Raw genomic sequence first — 23,544 nt, 5'->3', positions numbered from 1 at the left:
TCGTTGGTGTCGAAACAACAAGACAGCTTAACCTTAGACGGTTTTGGTGGTAGTCAGTAAAAACGCCATCATTATTTTGGACTTTGCCGCATTTTGCAAAACTAGCGGAGCTGGTACTCTTTCCAGTTTCCCAAAATGCAATATCGCTACACAAAGAGGTGAGAAACTAAGAACATCCGCACCACGTGTCAACAAGCCATTGCTACCTGTACTTACTATCACCGATTCTATTTTCATAAGCCGTAAAAATCTGTATACTCACAACTATAGTCAAATAACACACCTGTAATAGTAACTTGTTATATTTCATTTTTTGGTCTTCAAGTCCCGTTTCCAAGCTATCCATTTTCATTTTCACCGCTGAACTAAAGATACGAAGGGATTGATTAAGAGAAAAGGAGAAGATAGCCGGAAAAAAAAATAAAAAAATGCAAACTGCAAAAAGAGAATCTGCTTTTACTTTTATTGGTCCTGTCAATGAAAAGTAGAACAAAAATACAACAATAATTATATGATACAAGATCTGGCACCATTTCTACAGGTATATCGGATTTCATTTGCATTATTAATAATAATAATAATATTATTATTATTATTATTATGAGTAGTAGCAGTATTACATGATGGACAGAACAGAAGAAGTTGAAGAAGATTGATGAAATTGGAGAGGTAGGTGGGAGCTGTGGAAGAGAGTGAAAGGAGTGGTGGCAGTAGAAATAGTAGGTCCATCATCATTCTTGTTGAGAGACAAGAAATGTGTGTAGCCCTTAAAGTGAAAAATTGGGAAAGGGCTCACACATTCAAAGTCAAATGAAATGAATGGGACAAAAAAAGGAAAGCAGTGCACACACATTAATGCTGCCACAAGGAACCCTCAAAGCCACAAAGAATCATGCTCTCTGACTCCTGCATTGAAATCTCATCTCCAATAAAATAACCCCCACACCCCCTCTCATCATAAATGCCGTCACACCACGCCTCAGAATACAGCCACCCGTCCACCGGCTCCACGAACACCACCTCTTCACTCCGCTCCGGTATTTCCAAACTCCTCCGCAGACTCGGCAGTTCCACTATCTCCCCGAGTTCATCCGCCGTCGACGTCTCGCCCGAGGACGAACTAACCGCCAACGAAGACGACGATGATGACTGCGACAGCGTCCACGACGGGGTCGTCGGGGGATCCATTACCTCCATGGCGGCGGCCTTCGCTGCCGCCGCTTGCACGTCCCGCGGCGAGTTGGAGTCGGGCCGTGGCAGGGAGCCGGCGAGCTCGGGGAAGTTGAGAATGGCGGAGTTGCCTTTGATGGCGAGCGCAGCAACGTCGTGCGCACGCGCAGCCATCTCAGCGGTGGCGAAGGTGCCGAGCCAGATCCGGTTCTTCTTCCTTGGCTCGCGGATTTCGGATACCCACTTCCCCCATGCCCGCATTCGGACCCCTCTGTAGACGGGGTGCTTGCTGCTGCTATCGCGGGCCTGCTTGGGCCTTTTGCGATTGGGTCCTGGCAAATGGGCCTCCGGAGACGAGTGCTTGCGGGTGAAAGCAGATGACGATGCTTCTGAGCTAGGTAGCTCAGCCATTGCGTGGTTGAAAGGACAGTGGTTGTGTGTGTGTGTGTGTGTGAGTGAGTGAGTGAATGAATGAGTATGTTTGGTGAAGGTTTGATTGGGTGTTGAGTGATGTAATGTAAGGAGAAGTAACTTGGAGGGAGGGGTGTGTGTGTGCATATATAGTAGGAGCGGAGTGAAAATGAGAGGAGTGAAGGGTTGGGTTTTAGTAAGGGAAGAAGAGAAGAGAAAAAGAGGGACTAAAGATATGAAAGAGAAACGTGGGTCTTATTTGTAAGTGACCCCCACACGAATGGCTCTGCTTTCAAACCCCTCATCATCCCATAATCAACATGCATACATAATATATATGTGTGTCACACATTATGGTGGTGCATGCACATCTACAAAGATCTAAAAATTATTTATTTATTGGTTGTGAAAGTGATGAGCGAGTAAGCGAGTGAAGGAACGTAACAAGGGGCCAGTCGCCCTTAATAGCTTGACCATTGCCCTAACAAACACAGCCTGGCACAGGAGTGGAGGGCTTCTTCGACTCCATGGGAATTTTCTTCCTCATGACGTGGCAGACTTTATGGTAATGTCTTTTTCCACTTCGATTCTCTCTCTCTCCTTCGTTTACACTTTAATCACACTAATTTCAATTATTAAATACGATTAAGACGTGAGTTATAAATGCGATTAAAATGTTAAAATACACATATTTGATAGGAAAGTACAGAATTTGATTTCATTACTGGAATCCCTGTTTGGCCGTGACACTTGACTCAGACTCGTAGCCTGTTAGTTAATCTTTCCCCTTTTACTCATTGATTATGCTGCTGCGTTTTATTACTACGAGTTACCCAAAGGAAAAAAAAAAAGAGCATGGTGTTGTCTTGTAGCGAATGAAAGGTATCAGGGGCACTGCCACTATATTCACATTGTCACCCAGCTGACACGGGAAGAGATAAGGGACTAGTTTTCACTTTTGAGCCAGAGCTCAGAACAAAACGTTGGCGTTTTCATTTGTTCTATTCACTCTCTTCATGTCTCTACTCAGCTTACCCTGTGCTTTATTTATCTTTTTTTCTTCTCGGGAAAACAACGCATGACAAAACAGAACAAAATCTACAGTTTGTTTTCATCGTTTTACTAATTTCTCACAGCGGCATTAAAGTATTTGGTCCCGGCATTGCTAAAATCCAACGTAGCTCAACTACGTCTTTCATGGGCATAAAATCCATTTTTGGATATTTGGCATCCACTTTGTGATTATATACAATGGTGATTCTACTTTTTCCAATAAATAACGAAAAAGTGTTTCCCTAACCTATTAGGAATGGACACGAATTCGGTTAAACAGGATTTTCTAGCATTGAATTAAGAAACATTGGGGAGGAACTTTCTGATTCAGGTATCGGTGAGGTGATATCATTAATGACCATAACTAAGATTTTTTTTCAAAGATGTTAAATTCGGTATAGATGATGATTGGATACCTGTGAGCAAATATGTGTTCACCTTGTTTCTCCTCATCAGTTTTCCTGTGAATTTTTTTAAAACCGTAATGTGGATTTGGGCTCATAAATACCAGATCTATAAATTAATTCATGGGTTTGACCAAGATATTAATGGAGAATCTCACAATTGAGGCGCTTATTTTATTTTATTTTACTCAGCACAAACATCTACTCTAACCAAATTCCTCATCACTTTTCCATTCTAAATTCATTAGCTTATTCATCATATATTATTGGATCAAACCTTGTCATATAAGTACCAAAAACATACATAACAAATTCAAAATGTGCAGCAATAGTCCACGATTAAGATTTAAAACAAAACGAAAGAAATTCATTACATAATTTAGTAATGTTATAAATGGACAAGACTACACAATAGAAAATGTCATTATATATCCCTCCAAACACCCATATACTTCATCTCTCTCTTCTCCTATCGTTTATTATCACTATCACCTATAGGCTCATTCGTTCACGCCATAAAAACAATTATTACAAAAGAAACACAAATAACCAACAAATAAAGATAAGCTAGATTTATTAAAATTATACTAACAATTCTTATGGCCATAATAAAGAATCACACGTATATTTTTATAAATATATAGATACATATTATGACCGTAATAAGAGATGTATCATATAATTGTATTCATATTTGATTTCATTTAACAAGCAATAACAACATGTAATAAATAAGACCCCCCAAAGGTTCGGTGTACCGATTAGACTCTAAAACCCTGCATCTATCTTCGAAAAACTCACCTGACAATTTGTTATACTCAACCTCAACTGTATAGAGCCCTTCCTCGCCATCCTCATGGCCATACCTCAACTTTTTATACTAAAATACAAGCTTCTAGTTCAATTCATTCCATTTATACAAAACCAATTGAGTATGATAATTCAAATAAATCACAACACACCAAATTTATATATTTCCTCAACCAATTCACACATTTCGTCATTTCAGTGCATCTATATATCAATCAACCCTAATTTAAAACATTTATATAGAAATTGGAAGTTAAATTAACTTATTTAATAAAATTGTTTATGAAACTACATCAACGAATAATCATTTTTTAAACTAAATTTCTATATAGTTTATTATCAGGTTCAAAATTCTCAGCATATAAACTAGTTTAAAATAATAAAATGCTTTAAAAAAAATGAGATTAAATAAAGATAGAACAATTCAAAACACAACTTAAATTTGTTGTGAGAAATATGTGGTCTATTATTGGATCCGAACCGGTGGACATAAATGGAATTTGGATTACCTATAATACATAATAAGAAAAGTTTTAAAGTGTAGACTTATTGTTACTAAAATTTTAGAGAAAGGAATGAGAGAAATAATTTGGTAAGTAATTGTAAGAATAAACTTGTTTGTTTCCTGAAAGAGTGAAGAAGTTAAGAAAAAAGGTTGAAGGAACAGTGGATCCAGCATGAAAAGGTTGGACTTTAAAGATTGAAATGGCTATTAAACTACTTTTATGTCGGGAAGCTATTAATGTATGTACTTCGGAACTCACACCAGTAGTCATCACTACCTCTCACACAGGAGAACGACACATACCCTGTTTCTATTATTCGTGTCCGAACGGAATTTCTTTCCGTTCCTGTTTCACTGTTTAACCGTTTTCTTTTGCAAAACAAATTAAGATTTCCATGCTAAGCTATATCAAATACGAAATAGTAAAAAAATAAAATGTTACGAAATTGCTACACTAACTCACCAATCATATTTATTTGTGAAACTATGATAGGTACTCCCCAATCATATAAATGAACGCTACTTCTTGGCTCACTCTTGACAACGACATCCGTGTCTCAAAGTTTTCAACCACGTTTTTTTTTTAATTTTAAATAAGATTAATTAGTAATTTAGTTTTTGTATTGAAGTTTTTTTTTGTTTGTTTTTATATTTGTTTTTGACACAATTTATTATCAAATTAAATAAAATTAATGTTATTTTTTCTGATAAATTAATATTAACTTTGAAGGTGACCTATAATATGAATGTTTTAATTATTAATTTGATTTTTATATTTAGGTTTATAATCTTTTTTTTACATTTTATTTTTCTTTCATGAGATCATCCTTAAGTACGTGTTTGATTTTACATCAAATTGATGTAGAATTGATTATAATTGATTTTTTTAATGCAAAATCAGAATGTGTTTGGGTTCCAAAATCAATTAAAGAATAAAAAAATCACATTGTAATGAAAAATAACTAATTCTTGTTTCTGATTTGGATAATTGATTCAGCTGGAATTAATCAATTCTCTAATGCATAACCAAATACACCATAATATAGTTAGAAGATATTAACTTCTTATTTTTTGATTACACATTTCTACTGAGATCTCCTCTTTTATATCCAATATTATATTTTTCAAACTCAAAGATCACATATCCTATTTCTTCTTTTATATCTACCAAATTATAGGAAATTTACTTTTGTGTTCGTTTATAAGATTGTAATGGACAACACCCACAAAAAAATTAATTGAGTCGTAAAAGGATGTAGAGACCAAATTACTGCTTAAAGTTTTTTTTTATTAAACTTACATATAGTTATTTTTCAAACAATGTCAAAGAAATACATTTATTATATTTAATGAATATTACGATTGAATTAAATAAAGAACAAATATAAAAATCAAAATAAATCACAAATTAAATAAAAACCAAATTCCTAATTAACTCTTTTTAATACAGAATTATTATGAAAATTTTGATCTATTAGTTATTTTATTTTATTTTTTAACAAAATTAACTGCCACAGTTAATTTTTTCACATGGGACATTATAAAACATGTCACACTTGTCTTCCTTGTCACGTGTTCAGAAAACAAATTCATATTTACCTACGATTTATAATTAAGGTTCAAAATTTCTTTACAAACAACTTTACTATTCCTCTCTATCTTTTCATTTTCCTTCGCATTTCTTTCTTTCTTTTTATCTTTTCAGTGTTATTTTCTTTTTCAAAATTCAACAGTAAAGTATATTTATTTTTCCTCTTCATTTTTTTATTTCAATAAAATACACCATGTTCTTCTTTCTTTTTATTTATTTTTCTTAAAGTTTATTAAAAGGCACAACATTTTTTTTTAATTTCCTCTTTTAGTTGTATTCCTCTTCTTCCCTAGTCCTTTTCATCTTTATCCTTATATTTTATTTTTTGTTGTCATTTTAGTTGTTTATTTATCTAATCACCGTTATTTTTCTTCTGCTTTTCTTATCATTCTCTGTGGGGTTCATTAAAATTGTATTGATTATGCGTGATATTTTGAATATTTTACAAAGATACAAATTGTAAATATTTTGTTTAAAAATGCCATGAATATAAAACTTATTATAGTGATGCAAATGAGTGTGGAAGCTAAAATTGAGAAGATTTTGTCGTGGAGTATGTTCATCTTCAATAGTTGCAGATTATAGTCTGAGTTCCTGTAAATAACAAATTAAGAAGAAAAAAAAATATTAATTTCGATTTAGTCTTTAATCTAGTTATTGATTTTCAATCCTTATATATATATATATATATATATATATATATATATATATATATATATGAGTTTTATTGAGAAGAACAAATATTAATAAGATTTGAGTACGATCAATAAGATATTGATAACATTTTCAACTTAAAATCTTAAGATAATGAATTTGTTCTTCATTTTCTTATTTCTAATTAATGTGAGACTTAAATTCACATTTGAATTCTTAACCGTGCATAAAGCGTGAAAGTTTGTTTTAATCGAAAGAACAAAAAAACTAGAGGACACATGTTCTAGTAGCTAGAAGCAATTAAAGGGAGAACAACTAAAATGGTGTAAGTAATAGGCTAAGAGAGAGGTTCGTGAGGGTTTGAACGATGAATTTGACAAAGTGTATATTGAAAATGGGCCATGTCCGAAAATAGGTTAGCTATGAGATTATTTAAAGAGGAATTGTTAAATTGGAGAGAGTTAAAGAAGTTGGAATGTGGTGCTGTCAGTTAGTCCTAAATAGCAGGGCCCACCCATTTTATCTATTAAATGGGTGGAGCCATCCATTTTTTCCTAAAACCATAGCTTCAAATCTTAGTACCACATGCTACCCAATTTCAATGATTAAATGGTGAAAATGTTAAACCTAAATATTCTCCAAACCAGAAAGAAAAGAAATTCATTCATTTGAGTGCGATTAATAAATAGAATCTTCTTCTTTTTCTTCTTCTTCTTCCGTGTATGATTTCTGAGTATACGGATTTTTGTTTTATGGGTCTTTATTGCAAAATGTGGTTGAATTGAGAAAAATTTAACATCGGAAATAGCATCGAATAATGGGTGGTAGTTACAGAGTGCAGAGCTGAAAACAAATGGTATTAAATGAATGGAGCCACCACATGTTGTTGCTGCTGTTATTCTTTTATCTTGTAATTTCTTTTCGATCAAATAAACACTCACTCACTCACTATCTCATCTTATTCACATGCAATTCAGGTGTCACCCATACTTCACACTTTGGGATTCTCAACTTCTTCTTTCATTTTTCACTTTGGGAAATCTTTTCAATTTTACTCATACACTTTAAATCCAATTCCTTCACTTTCATACTCTTAATTTATCAAATTATTTATAGATTTAGTATACGAATCATAATTATTCTTTTAATTTTACAACCTATAAGAAACACGTTATTTTCTTATTGCAAATCGGTTCTCACTTACTAAATTTATATCCATGCTATATTTAAGGTTACAAGATCACAAAATGAAATCATTTTTGTTGAATTTATCTAATTATAGATACTACAGCACACCATAACTAACTAGAAAAAAATGGTGCAGAAAGACTCAAACTTGTGATATAGTTAGTCTGATTCAAATAGAACTAGAACCCTTTCTGCAATTTCTGCCATAAATTTGGAACATTTCAGTAGTTAAAAGATGGACACTTTAATGGTGTTATCTGTTATTCACAATGCCATTTATTGCTCCTCTGATCTACTGCTGCTGGTGTCCACTCTATATAACTGCAAATTCCATTGCTTTTATCCAACTTTTTTAGTTCTTTCTTGCTTTTTTAGTTATAAAGTCCAAATTACTTTCAATCGAAACAAAAAAAAATCTATAGCTTCTCCAAAGTACATGCACAATACTAATACTATTATTGACCTCAAATTCAAAATCGAAGACAAGAAAAAAAAAATTCAATTCACATAAATTGTGCACATGCAATCTCAAATATCTGTATATTATATGCGTGGTGTATTTATTAGGGTTAGTAGAGTGCAGAAGTGTTTTAATCCCTGAGTTGGTGTGGTGAGGTACTTCTTCTATTTCCTTTTGATTTGTCCATCCTACTAACTATGCCACCATCCACCAACATAGTATGCTTACATTAAATGTTAAGTTTCATTAGGAATTGAGATGCATGTTTCATAACAAAAATATGAAAATCTAAGTTTTAAAAAAAAATTAAAGTGATTAATAAAATGTTGTTTTCACTATAATTTATAAGCATTGCATTGACATATTTATTTGATTTTGTATAAGAAAACATCGACTTCCACAAAATAACAAGGACATGTAACTACGATATTTATTTCTTTTCAAGAAGATTTCAAATAAAATGGAATGTCAACATATTGTATAATAGATCAATAGTGAATTATAAAATATCACGCTATTGATAAAACCTAGGACAGAAGATGCCGAATAATAAATATACTACTTTTAGAATATCATATTTATAAAAAAATAAAATAAAATATTTATATCACTCACACAATTTTTTTTTTTTCGTATTCTTGCATATGGAGAGATTCAATTCCATTTTTTCCTATTTATGTACATCAATGGACGCCATTAGCGTAGATGAAAACGAATTTGAAAAAAAAAGAAAAGAATAGAATATCTTGTTAGCAAATTTAATTAGTATTATAAATGTTTGACTTTTTATATTTGTAATTAGTTATAGAATTGATATTGATATTTGATACTGATATTGATATTGATATTAAAATCTGTAACCAATATTTGATATTGATACATAGATGATAATTTCTTTTACATCCACTGTTTAATTAACCATTAATAGGTTTTGATATTTTATGAAATATGGAATTCGTAATTATTATTTATATGATATTTTTTTTATGTTATTCTTGTACTAAAATGGAGTGCAATTTATTCCTTTACATTGGCTATCAAACAATACGAAAGTCTGAACACAAAATTTGGCCACTAAGCTTTTTAGTTAGTTATAGGGATAAGGGTATTATGATGTGGGTTTCACATATGGAACTAACCAAAACATGTCATATATAATAATTTTAAACGATGTGCCATGCCATTTAAAATTATTATCACTAGCCGAATTAGTAATTTTATTTTCTATACCTTCGTCCACTTTTTCATTGGTAAGTTGGGTTTTAACTAGGAATATTAAAGTCGATCAGGCTTGTTGGACCGGCCCGCCAGCCCACCAAGAAAAGAGTAGGTCCGGTTGAAATTTTCCATTCATCAACCTGTTGTAACTTGATCCGCTTAACCTGTCAGTTTAGCGGGCCAAAATGTGCCAGCCTGTCCTGACCTGCCAATTCGTTTTTTAATTTTTTTATGTTTAAAATTAAAAATAATTAAAAAATAATATTTTTTTTTATATTATATAAATAAATTTTTAAAAAATAAAAAAAAAAACTACAAAAGAATTAAAAAAAATTAAAAAAAAAAGAGAGATCAATCCGAACAGATCAATCACCAATTACAAAATACGGCCCAACCAATCCCATGCGAATTTTTTGTACTCAGAGAGAGAAGAAAACTGAAATCTTAATCCCAAATTACACTTTTCAACTTTTATAAAGTCGATAAAATGAAAGAAAAAATTTCAGCAAAGACTTTAACAATGCTCATTGTTGTATCTAGAGCTAGAACTTTATGAATACGGTTTTACCACCTTTAACATGCTGTTTTATTGTGTCGCCAAACGTTGATATTCCGCTTTTCAATACGTTGATTTCATGTTTTTTTATTAGTACGACTAATTCTGGGTGCTTTCGATTCAAGTGAGTCGTAATCAGGAACTACAATGTTTCACAAAGGTACTAAATTAGACTCTACATTTATACCTAGCTCAGACATGAGATAATGAACACTGACTTGAATAAAATAACAACCATGATTAGTTGATGCATATCTCGCTATAAATAATCTCAAACTTAACAAACGCTACAACTATGTGGCAAAATTTTGAAACATATCATATCTCACTACAAAACTTTTGATCCATTTCCCCTTTTGTGTTACCAAGCTCTACAAGTAAAGTCAATAATGGAGAAAAAGTTCAAATGGGTGGTTGGAAAATCACCACATTCCCCACTTTCTATATTTAAGAAATACACCACAGTGAAGAGGAGAATGACACAAAGCAAGCATGCAGAGATGGAAAGGGTGAATGTAATGTGTCTCTGTAATCTGTTCATGGTTTGAGATAACAACAAAAGAAATGGAAAAGGTTGCTACGCATGCAAGCCACTTACAAAGAAGATACCCTCAGAAGGAAAAACCAAATTCATGCAAAGTTCCCATATTTTTTACACCTACGGTCAGCATACAACTCTACTTAATAATATTTGATTCCTAATTTGGTCAGTGTCCTTGTAACTTATTTGAGTATAATATTTTATCACTGAAAGGAAATTATGATATAGTTGTTTGGAAAACTATGATTGTCAAAAAATCATTTTCAAAATATGAAGAGTAAACTAGCCTGACACCTAGGATACTAGCAAGTTCTGAATTACTTGCATTCATAAGTCTGTCAAATCATTTTGAGATCTCAGACAACAAAATATATGTATTCAACATTGGCCAAAAACAAAAATGTAATAATTCCAGCTTTCCTTTGTATGCATTCAAGAGAAATATGGTACAGAATTTATACACATAGTACAGTCTAAAACACTGAATACAAGTTCAAGTTCCTATTATATTATCTCATAATCATGAGTTACTCACACTCAGAAATTTCCTCTTCTTTTTCAGAACCCTCATCTCATGTCAGGTTTGCTTCTGCTTTCTAGTTCAGAGGACTCGTGTGTATCATCATCTCAACTTTATCTGAAACACTCTATTATACCAAATTGAATGAAGGGTCATGTGGAAGAGGTCATACTTCAAGGGCTTTACATGCCAAAAAAAATGTTTCTGAGCCTTTCGGACCCCAAGTTGCAACTTGAGATACTTCTCTTGTGATACTGAGAGAAGTATCTGTTTTAAGTTGGGAATATCTTTCTCGGCAAGGATTATTGAGAATGCATCCCAATTTAAAACCTCAAAAAAAGGTGGAACAAAATTGTCGGATATAATCACTGGTACACACTCATAAAATATGGCTTCAACGACCCTTGGACTGTTGACCTCGTACCCTTTAGGGCATATGCAATACTTGCTGTTCTTCATGTGATGGATGTAATTCATTTTGTTTGCAACACCATGAGGCATTGGACCATATATCTTCATATCAGGGTCTTTGTCCTTCCAGTGCTTCAGCAATATTGGACGCAAATAACCATGCATATTTCCAGCATAGAAGGCAAGAAAGGATCTTTGGTGAGGAGGCTTTCCTCCTTGATCTCTCTGAGGATCTCTAACTGATCGGACATAAGTTTCTGGAAAAGAAACATCCCTTCCTATTTTAAAGCCTTGAGTCACATCAGCATTGCAGAGAGCTTTTATGCAGTATTCCATGTGGTGTCTTGTTTCATATGGGGCCTGCAACAATCCACTCATAAATTTTGTACCACTACGCACTCATAGTTCACGTGCAAGTAGAATTAAGAAGGAAGAAATAAAGAACATGCAGCATACCCAATCATGGCAAGCAACAAGGAAATGGTCAGCACCACCGGTTCTGTTGAAGTAACGATATTTTGCGGAAATTTTGTCTGTATAGTCCTTCAGAAACTGACGGAGATTTGTTCGATTATGAGAGTTACGTACATAAAGGGAGTGTTCTAACATTCGCGCACTGAATGGCATATAAAACAGGTGTGCTTTTGACGGATCCTTCACAACAAAATATTTATTTTCCTCCATCAATTTCATAAACCAACCCTCTGAGGCATATAGTCCCTTAAGTATGGGTTGATGAAAAATGGGTTTATCTCCATCCTTGTATATATAAACCTTGAGCGTGCGTTCCATCAGTTCATAACTCCTGCAAATCCAACAAGAAAAAAGTTAGAGGATCTTGAACTTTGGTCATATCATAGTAGCTCCGACCCAAATCAGACAATGAAAAGGAAGATAAATATCATATTTAGAGGAAAAAACTAAGATGGCCTTGTGACTAAGGTACATTGCATATTGTCATACCCTCAAGAGGAGTGACCAGAGTCAAACATTTTAATGATCAATTAGAAGAATCATGTGTATCAAGGAAAAACTTTAACTTTTTTTTATAATCCAAGGACTACCTTTAGTTGAGTTCATATTTCCTTTAACAAGTTCATCAAGCGTACCTTTTGAACATAGAAAGATTGCGAAAGAGAGGAGCATAAAGTTCTTTGTCCTGTGTTACTATAGGAGCATGCTCAATCTCTAACCTGGCAGCAAGAATTTCCATGTCACGTTTGGATGACCACCTGGGTCTCTGCAACAAAGAGAAGATCTTCAGATTGAAATAACCATAGCAATGTCTTGTCCAGGTAGCTAACTCATAATTGACAGAGATATAAGCTAAAATACCATTGCACGAGCAGAAGCACGGCGACGTACTAGAATGTGGTTCATCTCCTGAATTAATGTTCTTGTTTTAGGTGGCATCATACACCTCATCTTTCTCCTAGGAGTTATCATTGCAGCACTGTTGTTTGAGGCAGAAAAGACAACTTTCTGGGCAAAATTTTCAAGACTAGTCACATTAGTAGAGGAAGTTGAGCTGTGCGAGGTATGAACACGAACACCATCATATTCCCTTGAATCCATATTATTATCATTTACCAAGGCTCCCCCTTCGGTTTTCGAAAATTGCTTCCCTGAGAAGTTAACATTACTTCCCTTGGCCAAAATTGCATTGAAGTTTTTGGATCCAACATTCTCCAAGTCCAATCTGTCACCTTTTCTTCCAACATCTTTCTTCTCAGATAAACTGCGAGCATCATTTCTATCTGTCCCATGTTCAAAAACATCATCATTAGACATGTTTCTTTCAGAGACTAAGTCAGCGTTTTCATCATTGTGTTTTCCCATTTTCTCACCGTCCCCAACTTCAAATTGAACAATAAGATTGGGCATTTTTTCCACCGCGGCAATGAAAGCAGATGAATTAGAAAACCCTGAAACAGAGCCCATTGGAGGGGTCCAAACAGTGAAGTACTTTGGTGTTGAATGCAATGATGGAAATCTAACTTTATCATACTTCTGAGGCACAGAAGACCATGGGGCATTTCCACTTCCATATGGAACCAATATTGACTGAAACAGTAAATAATTAACAGCAAGCACCCCCAATAGAAAAAGCAATCTCCGGTTCCCCATTTGACATAACTCATAAAAATATGGAAACAGGTAAACCAGTTAAGAACTGAGATAACACCAGATCACTTCGTTTTTGGACAAATTAGCTTCAATCTCCCAAACGCTCTGCTACTGTGACGTCACAAATCATTGAAGAACAACTTGAAGAGAAAAAAAATCAAAGGATCCTACTAAGAAAATTGGAATATTTTACAGTTAGAGAGACTACAGAAAATCCAGAAAAATGTTGAGTCGGATCAAGTAAATAACGACTGTGTCTCAATTTTCACTGTTTCCTAAGATGCATATAACTTGAGGAACATGGAGAAAGCAAAAGCAAAGAGTTCAAAATGGACATTTGTTTCGTCTTTTGACTAAGAGGAACAAGACATCGTGAGGAAGTGCAGGACTAACCTTAGTACAGTGAAGACCAAAACTGAGGAGACAAACTTCAAGCTCTCTTTCTCTCTCCTTTTCGCTATTTTTTGACTTTATTGTGACCAAACAAAGAAACACTTCGGGACCAGAAGCAGAAGAGATCTAAGCAAAATCTTTAAAAGTATCTATCTAATAATAGAAATATGTTCATCAAGCGCACATATACCAATTTTCTCTAACAGCCACACAGACAATCTAATTTACTCTAATCGAAGATATTTATTCCTCTAACACAATATTTTCGCAGATACATTTAACGTTAGAAAAAAATTGAAAAATAATTATAAATTACAATTTAAATTCCTTCATATTTTGTATTTCTTTATTTTTCAATTATCTTTTATGCGTTATATATTTTTGGATGAAGGAAATTGTAACAAAAAAAGAAAAAAAAATAATAAAAAGCAACAAAACTTTTTTTTTTTGTGAATTTTCTTTATAAAAAACTATACCTTTAAAATACCTCTTTTAATTGACTTGTATCGCTTCATTTATTTTATCTTCTAAATTTTATTTATTATAAATTATTGTTGTAAATGTTTTTAAAAAAAATATCATCACTAAATAAGGTTATTTTTTTGATACGTTTGTCTGTATCTTAAAAAAAATCAAAGAATTAAAAAATAAAAACATAAAAGTATAACATTTTAAATAGTTTTTATTATATTTTTAAAATATTTTTTATTAACACTTTTGAAATTCTAGCAAGCTGCAGGGCCTTTAATAGCATGTTTTACTGATTCGTTTCTGGGTTTCATTGATAATTGAGGAAAACGATTACGACCTAAATTTTATGTTTTTTTTAGAAGACACTGGAATGCATTTGTGTGGCACTTTTACATTCAGAGGTAATTTTTTTTTACAAATTTCATCAGAGATAAATTTAAGAAAAAAATATGAATATTTTTCTAAACGGAATTGACATTAAATTATTTAACAAGAAATAATATGGTATTTTTTTAATAAATTATAATTGTAACTTTAGTTTCGATATTTTAAAATTCATAAGTTTTTTTCAATATTATGTTTTATTTTTAATCACCCTTTCTTAAATTTATTCTGTATTTTTAGTTGTTCATAATTTTATTCAATTTTGAGTTTAGTTATTCAGAAATGTTGATTGAGAATGATAGTAAAAGTAATGTTACTAAATATATTGAATAGTGGTTCAATATGTTTTTAAAATTTAAAATTAAATAAATTAGAAGATAAACTATATGAGATAATGAACATATTATCATTTACACACAAGTAATGCAGAAAAACACTTGTATGAAGGGTTAAGAAGAATTAACTTGCCAAACATGCAAAACGACGTCGCTCTGGTATGTTATGCCATGTCACACCCCACACAAACACACTCCTGAACCCAACTAAGTTGAAGAATGCAGAACACTTTATCTTCTTCTTCATGGCTCTGAAGCTCGCACACACTCACACATTTCCCATCTTCGCCCCAACCCTCGACCCCAACCCCAACCCGCGTCCATCCTCGGAGCCCCGACTCTCTCGCTGGACCAACCCGCAAACCCGCTCCGATAGATCCCCCAATGCACGCCGAACGGGCCGACCCTCCGGCCCGGCCAAAAGGTCCAAAAGCCCGCCAAGGCCCAACGTGGACCCGCAGTCCCACCCGGCGTTCAGGTTTTCCAACATCCCCAAATTGAAGCCGCGAAGGATAACCTCCGCCCCAGATAACGTGAAAATCAGCGATGACGGACTCTCCTACGTCATCGATGGTGCCCCGTTCGAGTTCAAGTACAGCTACACGGAAACCCCCAAAGCGAAGCCAACCAAAATACGAGAACCGCCTTTCCTGCCGTTCGGTCCGAGCACCATGCCGCGGCCGTGGACGGGTCGCGCGCCGCTACCGCCAAGCAAGAAGAAGCTGAAGGAGTTCGACTCGTTCGAGCTTCCACCGCCGCACAAGAAGGGGGTTAAGCCGGTGCAGTCGCCGGGGCCGTATTTGCCGGGGACAGGACCTAGGTACGTGAAGTCGAGGGAGGAGATTTTGGGGGAACCATTGACGAAGGAGGAGATTCGTGAATTGGTTAAATCCTGCATGAAAACCCAACGCCAACTCAATATGGGTTCGTTTTTTGCTACCTGCTACTGTTTTATGCTCTCTTTTGTTGTGGTTGTGGTGGAAAATTCACAGTCTTTGTTTGTGTTTTGTTTTAGGTAGAGATGGTTTTACACATAACATGTTGGATAATATACATGCTCATTGGAAGCGGCGGAGAGTGTGCAAGATCAGATGTTTGGGAGTGTGTACTGTCGATATGGATAATGTTTGCCAGCAGCTAGAGGTTAATTTAAATGCTTAAAAAATTTTAAATTCTAACATTTAATCACATACTGACATCTATGATAAGCTACATTCCACAAATTTTATAATCATTACCGTAATCGTTATTCATCTTGATGTAGCAGCCAATAAGTTATGTTAGTTGTGTTAGTTATGTAAAATTGAGTACTTAGATTGTTAGAAATGTATGTAAGTTGTTAATTTCCTCTCGAATGAGTTTTTCTACAAATTAAACATGTATACGTTCGTATTAGCATCTTTTTCTTATCAGTCAAATATTGAGGAGGAGGCGGAAGATAAATAATGATTGGAGAAGTTCAAGATTTCTCAGGAATTGGAAATGTGCAAAATAACATTTTGCTGCATCATTTGAGTTTTCTCTTGCCTCATGTTATCTGATTTTCCAGGAAAAGACAGGGGGTAAAGTCATTCTCAGACGGGGCGGTAAGGTCTACCTGTTTCGAGGAAGAAACTACAATCATAAAACACGCCCACGTTTTCCACTGATGTTATGGAAGCCTGTGAGTCCAGTATATCCTAGGTTGATTCAGCGAGTTCCTGAAGGTCTAACTCTGGAAGAAGCAACTGAAATGCGTCAAAAGGGGCGCAAATTGATTCCAATATGCCGGCTAGGTACCTTTTTAAGGAAGTTTAGTGCAGTTTAGCAATTAAGAAAAGTTAATTTCTCTTGGCAAACTGGCATCTAGCTGTTTTTTTTTTCTTGATACACACTTTTCTAATGCATTGGGTACTTTTATCATGCTACAGGAAAAAATGGTGTTTACTATAACCTAGTTAACACTGTCCGGGAGGCATTTGAAGAGTGTGACCTAGTGCGTATAAACTGTCAAGGACTAAATAAAAGTGACTATCGAAAGATTGGAGCAAAACTAAGGGTATAACCAATTTTGGCTCCAGTGTCGAAGATAATATTGTCTCTGGTTGCCGAAATCAAAAAAAAAAAATATATTGTCTCTGGATTTTTTCCCTGTTGTTTTGGATTTCTTTACATTAATTAATGAGGATACTATACTAAAATCTTTCTTTTACATCTATTCTTTTGACTGTAGGATCTTGTACCGTGCACATTGCTTTCCTTTCAATATGAGCACATACTTATCTGGAGAGGACCTAATTGGAAGTCCTCTATACCAGATCTTGGAGATGACCTCAAGGAAGCCAATAAAAATGTTGACAATAAAAATTTTGAACCACGGCCATCAGAGGCCCTAGAAATCTCAGCGCCAAGTCTACAGGAGAACCCAGTAGAGCATGAAAGCAATTTATCACATGACGCTACCATTTCCTCCTGTTCAAGTGATGTGACTTTGGATAAGGTTGAGGTGCCATATTCCAATGAAAATAGCAGACAATCTATTTCTGAGGTTACTGAGCTTGCTTCACTTACAAAAGTTTATGAAGTTGAAACTGCAAATGTTGCCACAGACTCCTATGCTGAACCTGATCCTTGCACGAGTCCCAGTTCAAGTTTGACCTTATCACACTATAATAGCAGTTCTGAAGGCTCGACGAGAGCTATGAGTGATAACCATAGAGCTGAGAATATAATGGATAGCCAAACCATCTGTGGTGATCTTTCTGCTTCAATTTCAGGATCTGATACAACTGTTGGAGGTGTTGACAATCATATGAATGGAATGGTAGATCTTCATTCTGATGAGCTGCTTGATGCTTTAGGAGAAGTAGATGTCAGTCAGTTACCAAGGTCAGCTGCTCCTTGTATGAAAGAAATTTTGTTACTGTTCGAACAAGCTGTTGAGAAAGGTAGTGCGCTTGTTTTAGATAAAGATTCTCTGGATGCGGACAATATTTATCAAAAAACAGTTGCCTTTGCCAAATCTGCTTCACCTGGACCAGTTTTTGGGAAACAAAGAAAGGCTGTGGCTGTGGTTCAAAAGAGTCCCAAGAAAGAAGGTTCAACTTTAGAGACTAAAGAAACTACCACTGTTTCCACGAAACGGGAAAAGGCGAAGAGTACTAAAATTTCTAGAAAAACTAATTTTGATGGCCAGTTACTGAATGCTGTACCACAAGGAACATTAGGAGTTGATGAACTTGCTAAACTTTTATTATGATGCTGGATGGTTTTATCTAAAGTTCTGATGCCATTGCAGTGGATTTCTTTGAATCATACGTAGTGCATTTGTTGACAATGTATTCATTTTAGCTTCGGCCTTTACTTTAGTTACTTTCCGTAGTATGATCCCAATATTATATCGTTATGGTTTACTCACCGTCATTGTTTTGTTATCAGCCTCCTCATGACTTAGGCTGTGGCTAGACGTCTAATGTCGTGTTAAATAAAATGTAATGTAACACAAATGTAAATGTAAAGACGGGAAGTACCAAATCATTGTTTTATATTTCACTGTATGGATTTCAGGTAAAATGATGAAGAAATTATTGAAAAATAAGATCGTGAGCCCACAATCTCCCAAATTTGACAGGAAACAAATAAAGCTTTAAGGTGCGTAGAGATTAATTGCTTTTTATCATGAAGTTGCCTTCTTCGTGGCACATTAAGTTACCTTTTATTCATCTCATTCTACACACTTTTTATTCAATTAAAAAAATGATAATAAAAGTCTTCTTGTTTCATTTTGATATATTTTATTTACTTATATTTAAAAGAGTAAGTGATCATCGCTGAGAAAAGGAGATTAAATAAATATATAAGCAACAAATCATATTTAAAAGAAAATGTCGAAATAGATTTATGTTTTGACAACGAAAGTAACAAACAATATTTTAAAAGAAAATAAATATATATATAAACCAAGAGATATAGTTTTTGACAGTGAAAGTAACAAATGATATTCTAAAAAAGGAAAAAAAATATATATAAAGAAACCTTAGAGTGGTTTCCATCTACTACTATGCGGAGATCTATCTTTTAGAGAGTGAAAGTAAACAAACAGTATTGTAAAAAAGGGAAGAAAAAAAATATATTAGTATGGTGGTGAGATTTTAAACTATTGCCACTGGCGTCTCTTCTGATGCATTTTGATCGTTAGTGACAACGCTCTTCCAGAACCAATGGTTTTGGAAAAGAAGATAAATCTCCTCTATTGGGACTTTCTTGGTTTCGGGCAAAAGGAAGAAGACGAAGCAACTCATGAAGACAATTAAGGATGCAAAGAGCAGGAAGATTCCATATCTGAGGTGGCAAAGTGACATAAGGAACAACTGAGCAACGAGTGCAGTGAAGATCATGTTGACACACACCACCATACTCTGTGCAGCTGACCTTATCTCTAATGGGAATAGCTCACTCGGAACCAACCATCCAAGGGGACCCCAAGATCTTCCATATGCCAATACGAACAAGAAAATCACAACAACAAGAACAGCACTGGGTCCTTTCCCAAGTTCTTTCCCGTGTCCAAAGTCCACAGCCAAAACCACAGCCGTAATAATCTGCAAAGCAAGTAAAAAAGTACAGTACAATTACATGCTGGATAAAACTAAAGGACAATAACAGCTTGAACAAGTAGTTACCATGCAGCATATCATTTCAAATCCAGCTTCCAAAAAGAATTTTCTTCTGCCAAACTTGTCAACCAAAAACATTGAGATGATGGTGGCAACGAGAAGAGCCCCATTGGTGATAAAAGATGAAAACAGAGCAGCATTAGCACCAAAACCCAAGCTCTGGAAAATGACAGGGGCGTAGAAGAGGATTGAGTTATTCCCAGTTAGCTGCTGGAATGCTGGAATTCCCAAGGCACCAATGATGAGTTGCGGCCTGTACTTCCTCTTGAGGAGTGTCTTAAATGGGCTCTTCACAGCTCTTGCTTCTTCACTCGCTTCCTTAAGATCTTCAAATTCAGCATCAACATTCTTAGTACCTCTAACTTTCTCCAATACTTTTCTTGCTTCATCCAACCTTCCTTGCTCCACAAGGCTGTTAGGTGTCTCAGCACACATAAAACCTCCAATAAGCATGAGAATTGCCGGAACACCTGCCAAACCCAGTGAAATCCTCCATCCATAGGGATGGATTTCGTTGGTAAAGTAATTCACTAGGTTTGCAACTAAGATTCCAGCACAAGTTGTGAACTGAAACAGTTGGTTCACTGCTCCTCTGTTCTTTGCTGGAGCCATTTCCGAAAGATACAATGGAACAGCCTACACAATCGAATGCACCATTAAGAATTTATAAGTAAAGTATGCATGTTAGAAATCCAGTCAGAAACAAGAAGCAACGTTGAAACAACAATCACAAACATCTTAGTAAACGGTATATGTGAATGAAGTTTCATGACTATAATATGGTGAGGATTAGTTTAGGAGTATTTGACTTACTTGGTTACCAAAGCCAATGCCTCCACCAAGAAGGACCCTGCCAATGATGAGCATTGCAATGTTGGTAGCTGCTGCATTGAGTATTGCCCCAGCCAGGAAGCTAAGGGCTCCCACTATGATGCTGGCTTTTCTTCCCTTGCTTCTTGTTAAGGAGGAGGCAAAGAATGTCATCACCAGTGCTGAGATATAGAGAGATGATGTGAACAGTGTGAGCACTTGGTCGTCGTATTTGCAGTAGTCAGTCTCATTCAGATGCATGTTCTTCCTGCGATACACGCCTGGGAAGAATTCCTTCAGAAAATCATCCATTGAAGTCACCCCACCTGATACGTGACAACATCACCACTAAATTTCTCATTCTCAACGTACTTTCAGACAACATGAAAAGAAAAACATAGCTATAACATAACATCACAAACAGTACTTCCTATGGAATGGGGAAATGACTAATTATTATTAGAATTATCTAAATATTTCCAGTTAAAATTTTTTAAATTGAACTCAATAATAATAATAGAAAAAGTAGTGTATATTTCTTTTCTTTAAACCAACCACGTCTGTTTCATTCCCTGAATAATTGGAGTTTATTGTGAACAGCGAACTCAACTAGTTAAATATACATGATACTGATTCCCGGCACAGTTTTGGGCTCAGAAATCAAAACGTTAAATACACATGATACTGATTATGGAGATAAAAAATGATAAATGAGAATGATTCGGATTATATAATAAATATGATAAAAAAAATCATCTAAAACATTTTATCCATATAAAAAATTCATTCAACAGGTTCTTTCAATGATTTTCACCCACAATCATGATGAATACCTGATCAGGAAGGCTAATAAAAAATAATCAAGTTAATGCAACAATTAGATGTTTCATGAATATAGTTGAGAAGAAATTAATGAAATAGAAAAAGATGAGAGAAGAATGACCTGAAACACCAAGGTCATAGCCAAAAAGTGAGCCACCAAGTGCCCCAACAATGCATGTAAAGGCAAAATAGTGAGTGAATTTGTGCTCATAAAGATGAGCCCTTTTTCCACGCTCTCCTCCTTCTACTATTCCTCCTGCCATTGTTCTCTCTGTCACAACTCTCGGTCTCTGTTATTTCAAAGAGAAAGTTTCACCGTCTCTGCTCTTTCAAACAAAAGCTTTCACGGTGCTATATATAGAGCTCCAGAGGTCAAAAATAGTAACAGATACCGAATATATTAACTACTTGTAAGTAATTTCTTTGTTATTATCATTTTTATAAAATAAGCTATCTTTATTTAATAGAGGAACAATTTGTTTTTTATCTTTTAATGGAACAACGAAAGAATAAGTTCAACCAAACAGTAACTGTTTCAGTCGTCAGTTTTTTTTTTTTATATATAAAATAAGCTATTTGTTTTTTATTTTTATAAGAAGAAGTTAAACGAAAGATATCTTAATAAGGTAAAGATGTCGAGAAGAATTTTAAACAACAGAAAATTTATTCACCATTTAAGCTATAAATAAACCTGCTTCATTTTTTTTAGAGACAAATAAAAAATAAAAAATAAAATGTAAATTAAATTAATATTAGATATTGATATTAAAGTAATATGGTTGAGGACACTTGACTTGGTCACATTTGGATTGTACGACACTTGAATTTTAGTTGGGCAGTTTCAATAACAATTTTATCTTTAAATAATTCCTTAACGACTTTAAACAATACAGTTTTTTTCGAATAAATTAAATAAATCATATGTCATAAACTTAGAATTGATCACACAAACTTTTATTCGTTAATATTCTATACTTTAAAGTAACATATTTATGAGCTTAAATAATTAGTTAAATATAATTAGAAACTAAATAATAGTATGAAACATTGTGTGATATTTGTGAAAAAATAGCATTAATGTAATAATAGACACATGTTAAATAATTTTTATGATATATATATATATATATATATATATATATATATATATATATATATATATATATATATATATATATATATATATATATATATATATATATATATATACACACACACGGTATATTAATCTCAACAAACTATTTGTTATTGGTAATTTATATTATTTTAATTTTCAAGGACTTTACAAATCTAAAATTTACCTTTTTCTATATTAATTTAGATAGTCATCTAAATTATTTATTATCTTGGACTAATTTTTATAAACAACATATATTTTATATTAAGAACAATAGTAGAATGGATTGGTTATTGGAGCTGAGGATAAAATCAAAATTTTGAATTAATAATATTTAATTGATCTGACTTCGCTTAGTTTTAGAGATTTTGATAGTTAATTAAAATTAAATTAATCTATCTGTACCAATATATACAATATTAGGGATTCCCATACACAATTTTTTTTTCTAAGATTATTCTTAAACGTAATTATATCTTTTACTTAGTATTCATATAATTGTTATATTTTATGTAACCACTTCATTCTACTCTTATTTTTCAATATCTCATACACTTTATATTTATTTTATGGATCAGAATGAGTGGTACACTTTTACTTCTAAAAACATGAGACTTTTTTCTACAATATTATCCTCTTTAAATCACGCACAAAATCATTTGCTTTTCAAAACAAAATTGCACATTTGTTCTACAATTCTGTCTTCTTTAAAACACTAATATTTTTTTCTCTTTTAAAAACAGAATTGAAATTTATAACCATTAATAAAAACATAACTGAAAAAAAATAAAATTATTACATACATTAAAATAATAATATACAAAATATGTTTGAAATTAGAGTTCATTCAATTTTAAACATTTCAATCATTTTTTTTAATCCTAATTTAGGTGGTGCTGAACATTATTAATTAACATATAAATACGAGATAGTCAACC

At 33.7% G+C, this 23,544-nt stretch overlaps 4 protein-coding genes across 6 annotated transcripts; 1 reads left to right on the top strand and 3 right to left on the bottom strand.

Moving 5' to 3' along the window:
- Positions 1–442: 442 nt before the first annotated feature.
- On the bottom strand, positions 443–1,916 carry LOC114177032 (uncharacterized). The gene has a single exon (XM_028062259.2). It carries the CDS (start codon positions 1,726–1,728, stop codon positions 853–855), a length of 876 nt encoding a protein of 291 aa, XP_027918060.1. The 5' UTR covers positions 1,729–1,916; the 3' UTR covers positions 443–852.
- Positions 1,917–10,962: 9,046 nt separating this feature from the next.
- LOC114179449 (putative glycosyltransferase At3g07620) lies at positions 10,963–14,219 on the bottom strand. 3 transcript variants are annotated; one of them, XM_028065795.2, is made up of 6 exons: positions 14,013–14,219; positions 13,340–13,789; positions 12,828–13,249; positions 12,602–12,732; positions 11,949–12,297; positions 10,963–11,852 (listed from the first exon to the last, which is right to left on the bottom strand). In XM_028065795.2, the coding sequence occupies exons 2-6, from the start codon at positions 13,617–13,619 to the stop codon at positions 11,184–11,186; spliced, it is 1,851 nt and encodes a 616-aa protein (XP_027921596.1). In that variant the 5' UTR covers positions 13,620–13,789; positions 14,013–14,219; the 3' UTR covers positions 10,963–11,183. The 3 variants fall into 3 exon arrangements, with proteins under 3 accessions (XP_027921596.1, XP_027921595.1, XP_027921594.1); XM_028065794.2 differs by having other exon boundaries at positions 12,828–13,789; XM_028065793.2 differs by having other exon boundaries at positions 12,828–13,786.
- A 1,186-nt stretch (positions 14,220–15,405) lies between these two features.
- LOC114179448 (CRS2-associated factor 1, chloroplastic-like) lies at positions 15,406–18,518 on the top strand. Its single transcript, XM_028065792.2, has 5 exons — positions 15,406–16,126; positions 16,218–16,345; positions 16,752–16,977; positions 17,113–17,240; positions 17,415–18,518. The coding sequence occupies exons 1-5, from the start codon at positions 15,448–15,450 to the stop codon at positions 18,438–18,440; spliced, it is 2,187 nt and encodes a 728-aa protein (XP_027921593.1). The 5' UTR covers positions 15,406–15,447; the 3' UTR covers positions 18,441–18,518.
- Positions 18,519–19,122: 604 nt separating this feature from the next.
- On the bottom strand, positions 19,123–21,801 carry LOC114179290 (sugar transport protein 14). Its single transcript, XM_028065570.2, has 4 exons — positions 21,611–21,801; positions 20,671–20,993; positions 19,864–20,493; positions 19,123–19,782 (listed from the first exon to the last, which is right to left on the bottom strand). Exons 1-4 carry the CDS (start codon positions 21,750–21,752, stop codon positions 19,333–19,335), a joined length of 1,545 nt encoding a protein of 514 aa, XP_027921371.1. The 5' UTR covers positions 21,753–21,801; the 3' UTR covers positions 19,123–19,332.
- Between the last annotated feature and the right edge of the window lie 1,743 nt (positions 21,802–23,544).

The sequence above is a fragment of the Vigna unguiculata genome, chromosome 3, assembly GCF_037176805.1.
Source record: "Vigna unguiculata cultivar grain cowpea cultivar isolate G323 ecotype 2 chromosome 3, ASM3717680v1, whole genome shotgun sequence".
NCBI lineage: Eukaryota > Viridiplantae > Streptophyta > Magnoliopsida > Fabales > Fabaceae > Vigna > Vigna unguiculata.
This window is presented reverse-complemented; position numbering and strand designations above follow the sequence as displayed.